General features: G+C 41.1%; 2 protein-coding genes across 5 annotated transcripts in view; both read left to right on the forward strand.

The window, feature by feature from the left end:
• The window catches only part of LOC124070840 (leucine-rich repeat-containing protein 49), a 29,830-nt gene extending 28,702 nt beyond the window's left edge, over positions 1–1,128 (forward strand). For both annotated transcript variants that reach the window (XM_046411159.1, XM_046411241.1), the window contains one exon: positions 289–1,128. In XM_046411159.1, the coding sequence (XP_046267115.1) occupies positions 289–504 (216 nt within the window). In that variant the 3' untranslated portion in view covers positions 505–1,128. The remainder of the gene's footprint in view (positions 1–288) is intronic.
• Positions 1,129–5,001: 3,873 nt separating this feature from the next.
• LOC124070954 (thrombospondin type-1 domain-containing protein 4-like) overlaps positions 5,002–13,820 on the forward strand; it is a 37,879-nt gene continuing 29,060 nt past the window's right edge. The window contains exons 1-6 of one of the 3 annotated variants that reach the window (XM_046411370.1): positions 5,002–5,374; positions 5,958–6,012; positions 6,237–6,309; positions 7,605–7,927; positions 9,043–9,466; positions 10,542–10,644. In XM_046411370.1, coding sequence (XP_046267326.1) covers positions 5,984–6,012; positions 6,237–6,309; positions 7,605–7,927; positions 9,043–9,466; positions 10,542–10,644 — 952 coding nt within the window. In that variant the 5' untranslated portion in view covers positions 5,002–5,374; positions 5,958–5,983. Of the gene's footprint in view, positions 5,375–5,957; positions 6,013–6,236; positions 6,310–7,604; positions 7,928–9,042; positions 9,467–10,541; positions 10,645–13,820 lie in introns of those variants that run through there. The other 2 variants (XM_046411447.1, XM_046411517.1) reach the window with 2 other exon arrangements.

The following is a 13,820-nucleotide window of genomic DNA, read 5'->3' on the forward strand; positions in this document are numbered from 1 at the left end:
CCTAATAATTCATGTGTCAATCATTTTGGTTTTATTGCTGACAACCAACTGAATCATTATGCTGCTTCAGTAACCATATTTAACACATGTGCTTTCATAACTTCATTATCATATACATCTAATGACATTTGACTTTGACTTAGATCAATATTGGTTCAAAATGTTGTCAGTCATAATACCAAGTGTGCAAACTTTTCTTTTTCCTGCTGTGATCATCCTGCCACTGCACATCACCTTAATGTACTGATGACAACTGAATCAACATGAATGATATTCTTTTCCTCACAGGAGGGCACTGTGGAGTCATCGGAGCGTGCTGCCATGATAGAGCAGTACCTCCAGGAGTTGGTCCAAAGGGCATCAGACACCAATCTGAAGGGCGAGGCTCTACACAAGCTCTGGCCCTCCATGTTTGCAGAGATGGTGAGGGACTGTGTGTTGGAGATGAGAGACCGAGCAGCCTTCCGCCAAGCCAGCCTTGCAGAACTCTCTGAGACCAAGTGAGGAGGACCAAAGGATCACTCTCAGAGACACACACACATGCACATAGCTTGCCCGGGAGCCTCCAGGACTTCATCTCAAACTCCCTAACACAAACACATCATCACTTAGTGACTTACCACTGATTATTCAGTTAATAAAGTATGGAAGCTGAAGGGTGTATTTCCTTAGTGCGCAGGAAGCTCTTTCTTAAGATAGATGTAGACTATTCGAAAGATGAAGAAATGATCATGACGTAAGCATCTTGATTGAATGTAGATTTTTTTTAGAACAAAACAAAAACAGTTTGATTCTTCAGTGGTTGGAGCTGTGACATACTTGAAGAAAGTTTAAGGGACCTATTGACTCACGGTTTATTGTAGTCCCTGTGGAGCCTCCTCTGCACTTTAAAAGCCTTCTGAATGACCCCTATTCACCATTACCATCATTAGATGAAAATGTCTGGTGTCTCTTTGGTCCAGATTAGAATGATTTTTCTGTGTCTTAAATCTGGTTTCATGCATCGCTCACTCACTTTCTCCCACCTGATATGAAAGAAGGGCACGAAAAAAGACAAGAACTTTTCTTTGTTTACTGCTGATTTTCTGTATTGTACTTAGTATTAAAATATTCTGTATTAACTCTCAAGTTTGTGTATATGGTTTGCATGATTGTCTTTTCTACAAAATCTGTTCACAGAAATGAAGAAGTCATGCCTTTCTTTAATCAAAGCTGTTTAGATGAGTTGTTTTGTTAAGTGTAAGTTTTCACGTATTTAAGTTCATCTCTCTCCAGTTTGCTCTCTTGGGCAGTTCACACTTGAATTATGAACACCTCATAAACCAATGGTCTCCATGAGGCAGAGGCTGTGTGTGTGCTAAGAGGTCCAGAAACCATGAAGGGTCCTCTGGGTGGTGTGAACTCAGCCTGGAATGTCCCTGAAGGCATAGAAGCGTCACCAGTTTCTCACCACCTGTTCCAGCTCCCCGTACCATAAAGAATTTTTTTTAACCCTTATTTAATCAGGCATGTAGATGGAGAATGCAACACCAACCTGAAGGAGTAGCTGCAGGGCAATGGAGGGTCAAACAACTCCACACACACACACACACACACACACACACACACACCAAAGAGTTGACAGGGGCTGACCAACATCATCCACTCAGCAATGCACTGATGTCTACCCTGGAGATCAGTGCATCGCTCAAAGGTGACAAGAACAACAAGTTGTAGGTTAAATGAGTTTTTCCTCAGTCCTGGAATGTTCAAATAGCTATCTGTCTTTAAATGTTCATGTTCATCAAAATCATCAAGGTTGTACATTATCTTGAAAAAACTGAATCCAAACATAAACTTTTAAATGGGCTTGTGAACAGCTTCAGTGCCTGTGGCACTTTTTGCAGAGATATACAGTTAACACCCACCTTTTCATTTTTTTTTGAAAAGGGGTGTGAGCGGTTAACTTAAAAACGTATTAATGTTGAAAATGATTTTCTCGAGGTGTGGTTGCTCAGATTTTCCTGATGGTGCTTATTTTTCTACCACTGGTTTTTCTATCTATCCTCCAATAGTTTGGCTCATCTGAATTAGATGACAAAGCCAAAAACCTAAACATGTTGCATATGAAGTTTGACTGGATAAAGTGTTTCTTTTGGTATACCTGTCCCCTGAAGATCTCAGCATGATCTAAACCATCTGAACATAGAAACTTTGACAAGAAGGCCCCTGTTGCAAATGACTGCTGTCAAAAACCTACAGCAAGTTTATTTTGAGCAGCTCTGATAAACAACATTGCTTTGTGCTGACACACATTATTGGAAACATGGCTGTCAACACTGTGAGACAAGTGAAGTCCCAAAGGACCGACAGAACTTCATGACTAGTGACAGCATGCGGGCGCAGAAACAAAGAAAAAACTGTTTCTCACAGTTGGAGTAACAGTTTAGAAGTCAAGACAGTGCAGTTATTCCTGAGGCCCCTACATTTATGAAGTCTACACACATTAACACAAAGACCGTATATCTTGGTGAGTATTAATCCACAATCGATCTGTTACTTAAATGAGTTTTTCTTCTGTTCAGAACCTCAGGTTGGTACTCATGTTAAATTTTTCCCCTTTCTGGCAGGGTGAAGGCAGCGCCCCAGACAGCTATGACTGCAAGTGCACGAGAGCCACTGTATATTTAGCAAATTTCTCTTCTTGAGGCTGAGTTGGGGCTTACTATGATGATGATGTCAGGTTCCTCCATCCATTTATCCACCCAATATCCACCCACAGCAAGGTATTTTAGAAACTCCATCCATCCATTTTCTATACCGCTTATCCAATTTTAGACACTCTATAAATTCCATTCTTGTCCTGCATTCAAGAAAAATGCTTTTCAAATAAGAGACCCCAAAGTTAAATATGGAGATGACCATGCTGATCTGATACCCATGCTGAGGAAAAAACAAAAACTGAGCTGCAATGCACATTTCATTTTCTAGTTGCTGATGTATTGTGTCCTATACTTATGTTGATAGTTCACTGTTTTGGCAGGTAGTTTATAAAAAAGGTGCTATATTACTTATACAAGAAGAAGAGTATCCCAAGACAACATGCCTGATTTTGTTGCACCAATCTGTAAGTTTTGTAGCTGTACTTTCTTAACCAAGTCATTTTTTACACACAAGGGTTAGAGTAATAGCAGAGAATGAGTGATGCAAAGCAGCATTATTGCATAAACATGAACTTTGAAAAAGACTTCACAATTTGTATTTGGGTGAATGACGAGTAATAAACCTAAGTGCTGGTTTGGAGGCTGCAGTGTTGATGTCCTCGACCCTCTGGTAGACTTCTGTCTAGTCTGGAGACGAGGCTGCCAATTCGTTCCACCTCACAGGACCAACTATTAGATTCTCCTGGAATGAACCAAGTGCATTGTTTATTGTTAGCCATGCACTGCAAAAAGTAACCATCTGAAATTATAACTTCAGCTTGCTTGGCAGTGGTTTACTTAAACGAAGATCAAATCTGATAACAGTGAAGAGAGCAAATTACATTATCACAGTTACCATGGCACTAATGTGACTGGTTTGTATGTTTCAAACAAATAATCCTTCACTGCAGCCAAATTACTTAGTATTGACCCATTCATTTTTGCAAATACTTAAGTAATACAGTAAAATATTGTAATCTGTTGAAGTGCTGGATAGATATGTTTTTACAGCACATCAATGCATGTTTTTGTCCAGTGTCAGAGAACAGCAACACCCCTCTTAATGGGTCATTCAGAACAATGCTTCATTAGCAATGCTTTCATTGGAGGCTTGTTTGCCTGAGAAGGGTTTGGAAACACTGGGGTTAAAGGCAAATTCCTGAGCAGCATCAATATACACACAGCAGTGAGGACGGTCAGTAAAGGCAGCCCTGCGGATACATAGAAACATATACTATTTTCCCATATGGTCCTGCAGCACCTTGGTGAGTGGATGGGCTTGTAGACTCATATTTGTAGACATATGAACACATTGATAGATTTCACAGAATTCAGGCTTTATGTGTGGGTATGAAGCCATTGACAAGCCAGTGTGTTTACAGACAATGGCTCTAATGAGCTACATACTGTATGTCCCATAGTGTGGTGTAAACCACTGAACCATGGCTCTGTTTTGTTCTGTCTAAACAAACTGGCTCAGCACAGCACTACACCAAGTCTTTTCAGTTTAGAAAGTGAATATTGATTTTGTACTGCAGGCACATTTCTCCCCACTCTCCTGCTGGGGGCTGTAAACACTGTGGGACCACCCTCATCACTTAGAAGGCTTCTGTATAAACCATGTCTTATTTTCATTTAGGTTGAAAGTCTATAACTTTATCCAGTTTAGCTTATTGTTTTGGAACCTTAAGTCAAAGCTGATTCGGAGTGATATGCTTCCACTACATGACTAAATCATCATGATGGTGCCATCTTGTTTGTATAGCTGTTCTGAGCTGAATGCAAAGAAAAACTTTTATGTCGACTGAAAAGTGTGAGGAATGCTGGCTAATGTGTCATCAGCTACACAACTTATTTTTTCAAATTGCCACAGGGGTAAACTGACCCTCAATTATAGGTGTAATATAGATGTTAATAATATTTTCATCTAATAATAATAAAGAAAAATAAGTTTACTGGCCTCTTTGTTAATCCGTTACGGAGGGGTGACACTGAATACAGTTAACTGATGTCTCAGGATTTTCAACCAACAGAGATGCCAGGTACAATTTGAGCTTTGGCTTCTCTTCAGCTGGTAAATGAGATCACTTACCTGCCTGTGGCTCCAATATGGACGTTTTAGCGAGAGAGATGAGTATCAGAGAGATACAGTGTCTGAGCATATTAAAAACTCTCTCTCTCGCTCTACCTACCACACACTAGCACAGCCGAGCGCACTACACACGGGAGTGGGGAAAGGAGGAGAAACCTATATATTTACATGACACACACACACGCACACGAGAGAGAGAGAGAGAGAGAGAGAGAGAGAGAGAGTGTGTGTGTGTTTGTTGCAGCAGGGGGCGCAGCGGGATTGTTGTCTGTCGGCCGCGTCGGTTTCTAGCTTTCTGTCCTTCTGCGTCTCCGTGCGTAAAAGCAGAACCACCGGAACCACCATGATGACCGATGTTCGGAATTTCCTTTGCGCCAGGATCTGATTCACATCTCAGGGTACGGATTTACTGTCTTAAATGGCTTAGCACCAAGTCTCTGGCGGGAAACCGTGCAGTTGTACCTGTATGAATGTTTCCACCATGAGGATACCTGCGCTTGGAAATGAGTCTGTGAGCGCTGCAGTGTAAGTGGATACACTGGTTAAGAAGTACAAAGCGAAGTAACAAATAGTTCACCATACGCCCATCAGTAACCTACAGGTACGTCGGCAAGATTTGTCGGATGCTCTAATAATGATAATAATAGTGAAAATAGTGATGTGAGCCGTCATCACGTATGCTGTGTAGTTTGTGTGTCTTCCTCCTGGGTTGAACACTATAATGTGCCTTTTTGTCTACGCTGTCTGGTTCAATGAACTTAATTTATACAAGGTGGAAATAGGGTCTGAGTTATGCGGTCTGGGGTGAGGGGTGAAAGTCCCTCACTCACTGGACCTCAGACCTGCTGTCTAATGGGGTTGCACTTTTTCAGCAGGGGTCCTCCCTCATTAGGAGCCACGGGTCAGAGAGGTCAACTCACATGGTCAAGTGGGTTGAAGTCGTTTATTTTTTCCCTGAGTCAGTGTCTTAAGGCAGTGTGTATGGCAAGGAAAAGTGGCAGGATGTTGACATTGGTGGGTTATTTAGGGCACACAGACACAGCTACCAGTTGAGTCGTATAATTTTGATATTGTCAGCTTTGTCAGTTTTACTTCAGTGCCTTTAAACTGAGACAGTATTTATGTTGCAAATGTCATTTCTACTCAGTTGTATGCTAATGTAAACGTCACTATTTTCACTCAAGTGTCCAGTTTTAAGAATCCGGCAGCTATGCAGGGAGCCCGTGTCTGGATTTTCAGGTAATATCAGAGTGATTGTTTCAAATATGTATTGCATATATCCTTAAAAGTTTCTGTATTAATTTGTGTTTCTGCTTTTCGCTGAACGTTTCATTCTCTGAATATCCGTCAATCTTTTCTTAGCATCACACTGCTATGTATATCATTGCATATAAATCTTACTTGTAATGCTATAAGTAAAGCTACCGGTATCACAGCTAATCAGCTCTGCCTGTTTTCCACAGAGTTTCTGTCTTCCTGCTGCTGCTTTGGTCGGACCCCCTGAACTGCCAACACACAACACAGGACCACAGGAAGGTGAGCAGCAGGTGGTGCAGCTGGGAAAAAAATTATGTGTCCTAACATGTGTGATCTGTTTGACACCGTCATGCACAAGGTGGTAGACCTTCCTTAAATATTTCCAGGAATTTTCTTTTTGTTGTTTTATCTATTAGTATAATTACATGGTTGGCACAGGCTAGTGGAACACATGTCTAGTTGAAGGTGGCATGCATGATCCCGTCTTGTTAGCATAGCCAAAATTGCAGCTTCATCTGTGCCAGTATGTGTAAACAGAGAGTGTTTTCCCAGGAGGAACCTGACCAGGGGAGTTAATCTGTTAATTGGGGAACATGAGTGAAAAGTTGTGTTGATTGCAAAGAAACAGAGAGGGCATAAAGTCAGCTGTGAGAAACCAACTCTTGACCTCTGGAGCCATAGCAACAATGTGGGAGAAACTAGTGGATGTACCTTGTGGGTGAAGACTAATGACAGATCAACCATTCAGTGAGAGCTCAAGGGGGCTGGAACAAGTTTGTTCCATGGGTTTTCACTGGATGTCGGTCTGTGTGACCTATGGCTGACCCAAGAGATGACAGTGGCATTGAGTTACAAAGGCTGAAACAGGGTAGAAGAGGTGTGTGTGTGTGTGTGTGTGTGTGTGTATGAGTGAGAGTGTGTGTATGTGTGTGTGTGGGTAGGGGGGGTCTGAGGTCTCTTTGAATAGCTACACAGGCTGATTGACAGGAGAAGAACTTCCTGCCAACTCTCCCTACTGCTTCTGTATTCTCTTTCCATCCGCTAAAAGTCAAAGACAGCTGAGCTTTTACTACGGCCATGTGTTTGCCCAGGGAGGTTGCTGTAAATGGAGACAAAGTGCTCCTTAAAGAGCAGGATTTCCATGTGGCTTCACGGATAAAGCCCACTTGGCACCAGGCTTCTCCTGGCAGGTTCCTCAAACAGAGAGTACAGTGATCACTGCTAATACATCCATGGCAAAGTTGCACAGAGGGATAGAATCAACAGTGAGAAATGTAGGTAGCCAATAGGGGATAGCTTGCTTACAGACACCCACCAATCGGCCAAATCAGACCTTTATAATCATGAACAGAGGTCTGTTTCATGGACAGTAGTGGGAGGCAAAGGGGCAGGATGGTCACGCTGATGAGATGAATTCAGTGACTTGAGCCTTTATACAAGGCCACGATCTGGGGAGATTAAAGTCTCACTGATGGAGGCTCTCCATCAATCCTTGGCATTCACTTTGTGTAGCACTAGCCCACGTCTTTGCACTCTGTGGTGCACCTAATTGTGCCTTTTTCATCTCCTTACAGGTTACTCAGAAGGCAGAGCCCCAGCAGGAGTTCAGGGCAGAGCATGGAAAAATTCACGGCTCCTGGGGTGCCTGGGGGACCTGGTCAACCTGCTCGAGGACCTGTGGAAGAGGGGTTCAAGAACAGAGCAGGCCCTGCCTCCCTGTATACACTCAGTCCCAATATCCCTCCAGAGGAGCTGGTGTTCACCCTCAGAAATCAGGCCATGTCATTTCAGCCCTGCGGCCAACGGTTCCTCTGCACCGCAACACAGGCAGGTCCTCCAACAGCAGCAGTCGTGGTGAGCTGAGGGAGGAGAAGCAGAACCGGCCTGGTGGACGCAGGTACTGGATCAACTATTGCGGTGATGGGATTGGTTTTGAACCATCAAACAAACTCAGATGTTGAAATCATTGTACAACTGGAATTTCCCAATGCTTTGATTTTTTTTTTTATTTAGATGAAGTATTTAGATAAAATGGGTGATAAAAGGAAACACTTGAATAAATGAATAAATGAGTGAATAACAAATGCAGATGCTTCCACACAGGACATGAGGGGTCAGTGCATCGTTTAATGAGTATGGAAATGATGTTTGTGATCGCCTTCGCCAGATTCCGAAACAGTTGAACACTGGTGATATTTTTGAGCCATGCTCTGAGCTTGAGCTTGAGTTCCAGAGACATAGAGGTTACCGGTATGTTGGATCTTACTTTACCTAGTCAGTTGCCTGGTAATCTGTAACTTCTGGCACCAGGTGTTGTGCAAATAAGTGCAAAAGAGTGAATAATTATCTATTATATCTTTTATTGTAATCCATAATTATTAAACCTGAGTTTTACATTTTAAGAAGTGAAGAAATACTGGAAAAAAAAAACATTTGTCTGTTGAAACTAATTTGACTGTCATGTGGGTCACTGAAGAACTTCTTTCAGCATTACAGCTCTTGTCTTTGTTGAGAGCTGCAAGTCCTCAAAGAGCCTGTATGGCTGTGCTGCATGCTGAGCAGCCTAGTCTAAAAGTGACTCTTTGGAGCCATCACTGTGGGCCATCTGACTGCCCTTCAGCAGAAAGCTAATCTTTTATGGATGGAGTCAAAGGCTCGGCTTGTGCTTGGCAGCATTGTGACCTCCTTCCTGTTGTGCTTGCCTTTAAACAAATAACACTGACAGCTGAATAATGGGAGGTTGTTTGAGTTGGAATCTAAGGAGCCAAATAATTACAAAAGCTCCCAGAATTCTGCTACTGAGATCTGGACACTCAAAAGCCCTAATACGGGTGAAGGTCCAAGATAGCTTCCTCTGTAAAAGAAAAAGATTATCTAAAACATCTCTAATTAAAAAAGATATTGATCCCAATATGGCCTGTGTTGTATGATCCCTATTTGGTTTTAGCAGCAGGGACATCTAGGTGATAATCTGTACACAATCATTGGTTTATGTGCTATTTTTGTCTTTAGGAGGGTCACTCACATCATCCCGGGGAGGTATGGCTACGGGAGAGCTCCCTATGTTGCTTCATTGCAGACAGATAAAGATCAGGGCTCTGGGACGGCTCGCCACAACATACAGAGACGCTCTGCTGCAGCTGATGCCCACTACCCAACCAGCAGAGACTACAGTGGTCGCAGGTCAAACAACCTTGACCCCTCCAGCAACCTCCAACGCTACAGCAGACCCTACATGCAGCCTAGGGCACAGCAGCCCCAAAATAACCAAGTCTGGGCCCCCCTATACCAGCCTGGTTCAGCCAGCCAGGGCCAGCAAGAAACACAACCAGGAAGCCAGACATATGGACAACAGCAGCGAGAGAGACCGTACAACCCCCTGCCTACTTCCTTCTGCACAGGAGAGCATGCTCACTACAGAATCTGCAGTAGTGATGTATGTTAATCTGCACCTACTTGTTGTTATTCTTTGACATGGGTATTTAATGGATTCATTACATTACTGAATTTGCTTCTTGTTCTGGTTTGTTATGGACTTCTTCACATTTGCAAAAGAGTAGCTTTACTAGTATTCCATGAGACAAAATCTTAGAGCAAAAGATAAAAATATAATACCTTTCTTTAGACTTTTCCTTTCTACTCATCTTGCACATACAGAAATCATCTCAGAAGTCCAGTTTTTGGCACAAGGTTTGAAACTGAAAACATCTCCAGAATCACTTTCAGTTAGAGTATGGCATATTCAGGTTAGTCAAATACAAAACCAGAGCCTTGCAGAACATCATGTAGCATTGGCACGCCCATTGTAATGACTGAAAACTGGCAGGGATGATTTGTTCACTTCTCGTGGATCATTTCCTTTCTTTCACTGTTGCATAGAGCTCTATTGTTGTCCAAAATTGAATGAACTGCATTAATGGTTCACGCTACTGTACAAACTACATGTCTGTGCACTATAAAGCACATCTGGAATCGGCCATTTGTCAGTTTTTGCATTATTTTGGAGTGAAACATTTTAAAGCTATTTAATACTTAAACTAAATATTTTCTACTGGCAACTCAAGTAGAAAAACACTGCTAGAGCTATTGGCTTAGGAAGCCTTACCAGTTAAACCCCAGCTGTAGTGCACAAGTTTGTGGCTGGGCTTTGCTTGTCTGATCCGAGGTTACGGAGTCCATCCTGTGCATTAAAATAAATTCAGAGTCTGGTTCTGTATATTGTCTCTGGTGTGTGATGACACCGATATTCAAGCAAAGTAAAGCAGACCGGGGGATTGTTTAGACAAAGGAGAGATGTAGAGATTGAGGTTGAGTTTCACTGGCAAGCCTTCATAAATATTGGAATCCGATTACTTTTAGCAGGAAAGCCTGAGCTACAAGCACAGGGTTACAACAGTCAGTCTGGCGTAGGAGTATGACAATGACAAATGTGATCTTGCTGCAGTTACAAGAGGATTTATCTGATAAACTCTCTCTATATGTATGTGTGTGTGTGTCTGCTTCATCCTCAGGCCTGTCCTCCATCCAGCAGACACATCAGGGCTGTTCAGTGTTCTTCATTCAACAACCAACCCTTCATGGGAAGAATGTACGAATGGGAGCCTTTCATTGAGGGTAGGTCATAGGACACTAAATGAAGTTCAAAAAGCAAAGTCTTTACTGATGAACCTGGCGACCATGCACAGCAGCTGTCAGAAACTATTTGGCTTTCAAAATTCTTAAATGCTTGGATTTGGTAATGATCATTTTTGATGAGTAAATGAACAATTTTTCTTGATGTGAACAAACTAAAGTGAAAGTGAATATTTTGTCTTCTTTGATTGGAAATTAGGATAAGCAGTTTAGAAAATGGATGGATGGATGGATTGGAAATTAGAGCTGTGCTACCCTTTCATTCTTTATTTTTCTTGGAATATGCTCATTGGACTTTGGATTTAGCGCTCCACTCAGAAGCCCATTGCTGAAGCTCAGCCTCCTGTTCCAATTCAGCAAAAGAGTCTTTGAGTTTCAGACTGTTGGTTGGACCAAAGAAACAAAATGAATACATCACTTTAGGCTCCATGGAACTGCGATAAATTCACTTTTCATTGACCTAACAATTAAATTTGTAATCATGAAAATGATTGACTTATTAGTCAGTAATGAAAGTAATTATGCTTACAGCCCTATTTGCCATCCCTACAGCCATGCCACATGTATGGCTATAAAAAAAACTCATATAAAACCTCAATATAAGTTTAAAAAGTGAAAAGAAATAGGACGCAAATAACAAACCAACAGACAAACCTTAACAGTCTGTTTGTAAAATTGTGTTCAAGAAGCAACATTCAATGCATAACCACATGGGTCCTACCCATGTGTCAGAATCCTAACCTGAAAAGTACTCTGCACAGTCTCAGCACACACTGACAGACACACACATTTCACCATTAATCCCATTTCTGCTGTCAGTTACATCTTTAGCTGCCTGACCTATGACCTACATGAACTAAGGTGTGTTGTGATGTAAGCACTGCAGTATGTCACCTGTCTGTAGACTCGCTGATGAATGATCTCTCTGACCTCACTCATCTGAGGTATCCAGGCAACAGTCAAAACACCTCCTGAAATGTATTTTCTCTGGGAACACTAATGGAACTAACAGCCTCTGAATTAATATCCTGTCAAGCAGATGTGTATTTTGAGGTCTCTTCTTTGTACCGCAGCCTTGACTGAAAGGTGACGCGGATGTAAAGATTAAAATAATCTCAGGTAAATATATGAGGTTGAGTCTGGATTATTTGACACCCATCTTGAACAGTGCTTAACATACTCTTGTACATCTGTTTAAGAAATCCCTTGCTTTGGGGCTTATTGTATATCTAATTGATAAAGCACCCGAGCAAAATGTAAAGAACAGGCATCAGGATTTTTTGTGGTTGCTCACTGCTGTTTAGTGCCATCAAATGAAATAAGGAATCTCATGTTGAAATCAAAGAGTTTAGCATTTTGAGGACACGTTTTATTGTTCGTTTTATCGAACTAAGAATCTGTACTATTAAGTAGTTCATAACTTATCAGACACTTTCTGTAAACTCAATTTATCTGCTACTTCAGGGCACTTAAACATTATTTCTGATTAATGCTGTGTTTTAAAGTAGTGGTTGAAGCATAAAGCAACAATAAATATTATTTTTATTTAAATAAATGATAGAATATAACTGTTAGATAGCAGACATGTGTTATACCTAAATAAAATTTGAAATCATTTTTGACCTATATACAATTAAATACAGTACAAAGAGAAGATATTTAATGTACAAGTTGTATACATACACTCACAATTTGATGTCTACAGCACATTCCAAAAAGTAGGGATAGGCTATATTTATGGCTGTGTTGCATCAACTTTTCTTTTAACAACACTCAGAGTTTGGAAACCAAGGACACTAATTGTTGAAGTTCTGAAAATGGCTTTCTGGTGCATTCTTGTTTGATATACGACTTCAGTTGCAAAACATTCTGGGGTATCTGTTGTCGTATTCTGTGCTTCATAATATACCGCATACTCTGTTTTCAATGGGAGACACATTTGAACTGCAGCGCATGCGGTATCCGCACCCGTTTATTACGAAGCCACTCTGTTGTAACCTGCAGAATGTGACTCGGATCTGTCTTTCCGGAGTAAGCTTGGGAATCCTAACAGAGATGTTGTCTGGCTGGCAGCTTTTGTTGCTCGAAAACCTGCATGTACCTTTCAGCATTAATGGTCCCTTCACAGATGTGCAAATTACTCGTCTCATGGGCTTAAACGCACCCCCAAACCATTACAGATGCTGGCTGTTGAACTGGGTGCTGGTAAGAATCTGGAACGTTCCTTCCTCTTTAGCCCAGAGGACACAACATCCATGATTTCCAAACACTATTTGAAATGTGAACTCGTCACATACAGCCGCCTTTCAGTATGTTGTTGATTTTGGGTTTTCACTTTTCGTGGTAGAGTCTTAACTTGTATTTGTAGATGATCTGTAATGTCTTTTATACAATTATGTTAGTTTTTAAGGCAGTGCAGCTTGAGGGATCAAAGATCACAGGGCATTCAGTGTTGGTTTTCAGCTTTGCCCCTGAGGTGCGGAGATTTTTCCAGATTCTAACAAATTATCAACAGATCAGATCAGAATCTGTTGATAATATTACAGACTGTAGGTGGTGAAATCCCTGAAATCCTTGCAGTCATGTATTGACAAATGTTGTACTTAAACTGTTGGACTATTTGCCTGTGCAGTTTTCCTTAAAGAGGTGAACCTCACCCAGTTCTTGCTTTTGATGATGCCTCTTTCATACCTATTCATGACGCTACCACCTGTTACCAATGAACCTGTTTGCCTGTGGAATGTTCCAAACTGGTATATTTGATTTCGTTCCACAACCTTCCCAGGGTTTTTGTTGCCCCTGTCCCAACTTGTTACAATGTAACAAATGTGTTTCTAAGAAACTTTAATTGTTTGAACATTAAATATATTGTTTTCATACTGAATTCAATTAAGTATAGGTAAAAAAAAAATCAAATTTTATTTTTATTTACATTTTACAAATTGTCCCTTTTTTAGAATAGGGATTGTATTAGTAACATGGTGACATAACGTATTGAATTTCAATTAATCAGTCCATCAGAATTCATTTGTATAGCACTTTTCATACAAGAACAAGGTAGCCCAAAGTCCTTTACACAATAAAACATTTTAGAAAAATGAATGTTAACATATGAAGTGTAAAGATGTAGATTGATTTGTATTAAGAAATGTCCATAT

The sequence above is a fragment of the Scatophagus argus genome, chromosome 1 (genome assembly GCF_020382885.2).
Source record: "Scatophagus argus isolate fScaArg1 chromosome 1, fScaArg1.pri, whole genome shotgun sequence".
In the NCBI taxonomy this organism is placed as follows: Eukaryota; Metazoa; Chordata; class Actinopteri; family Scatophagidae; genus Scatophagus; species Scatophagus argus.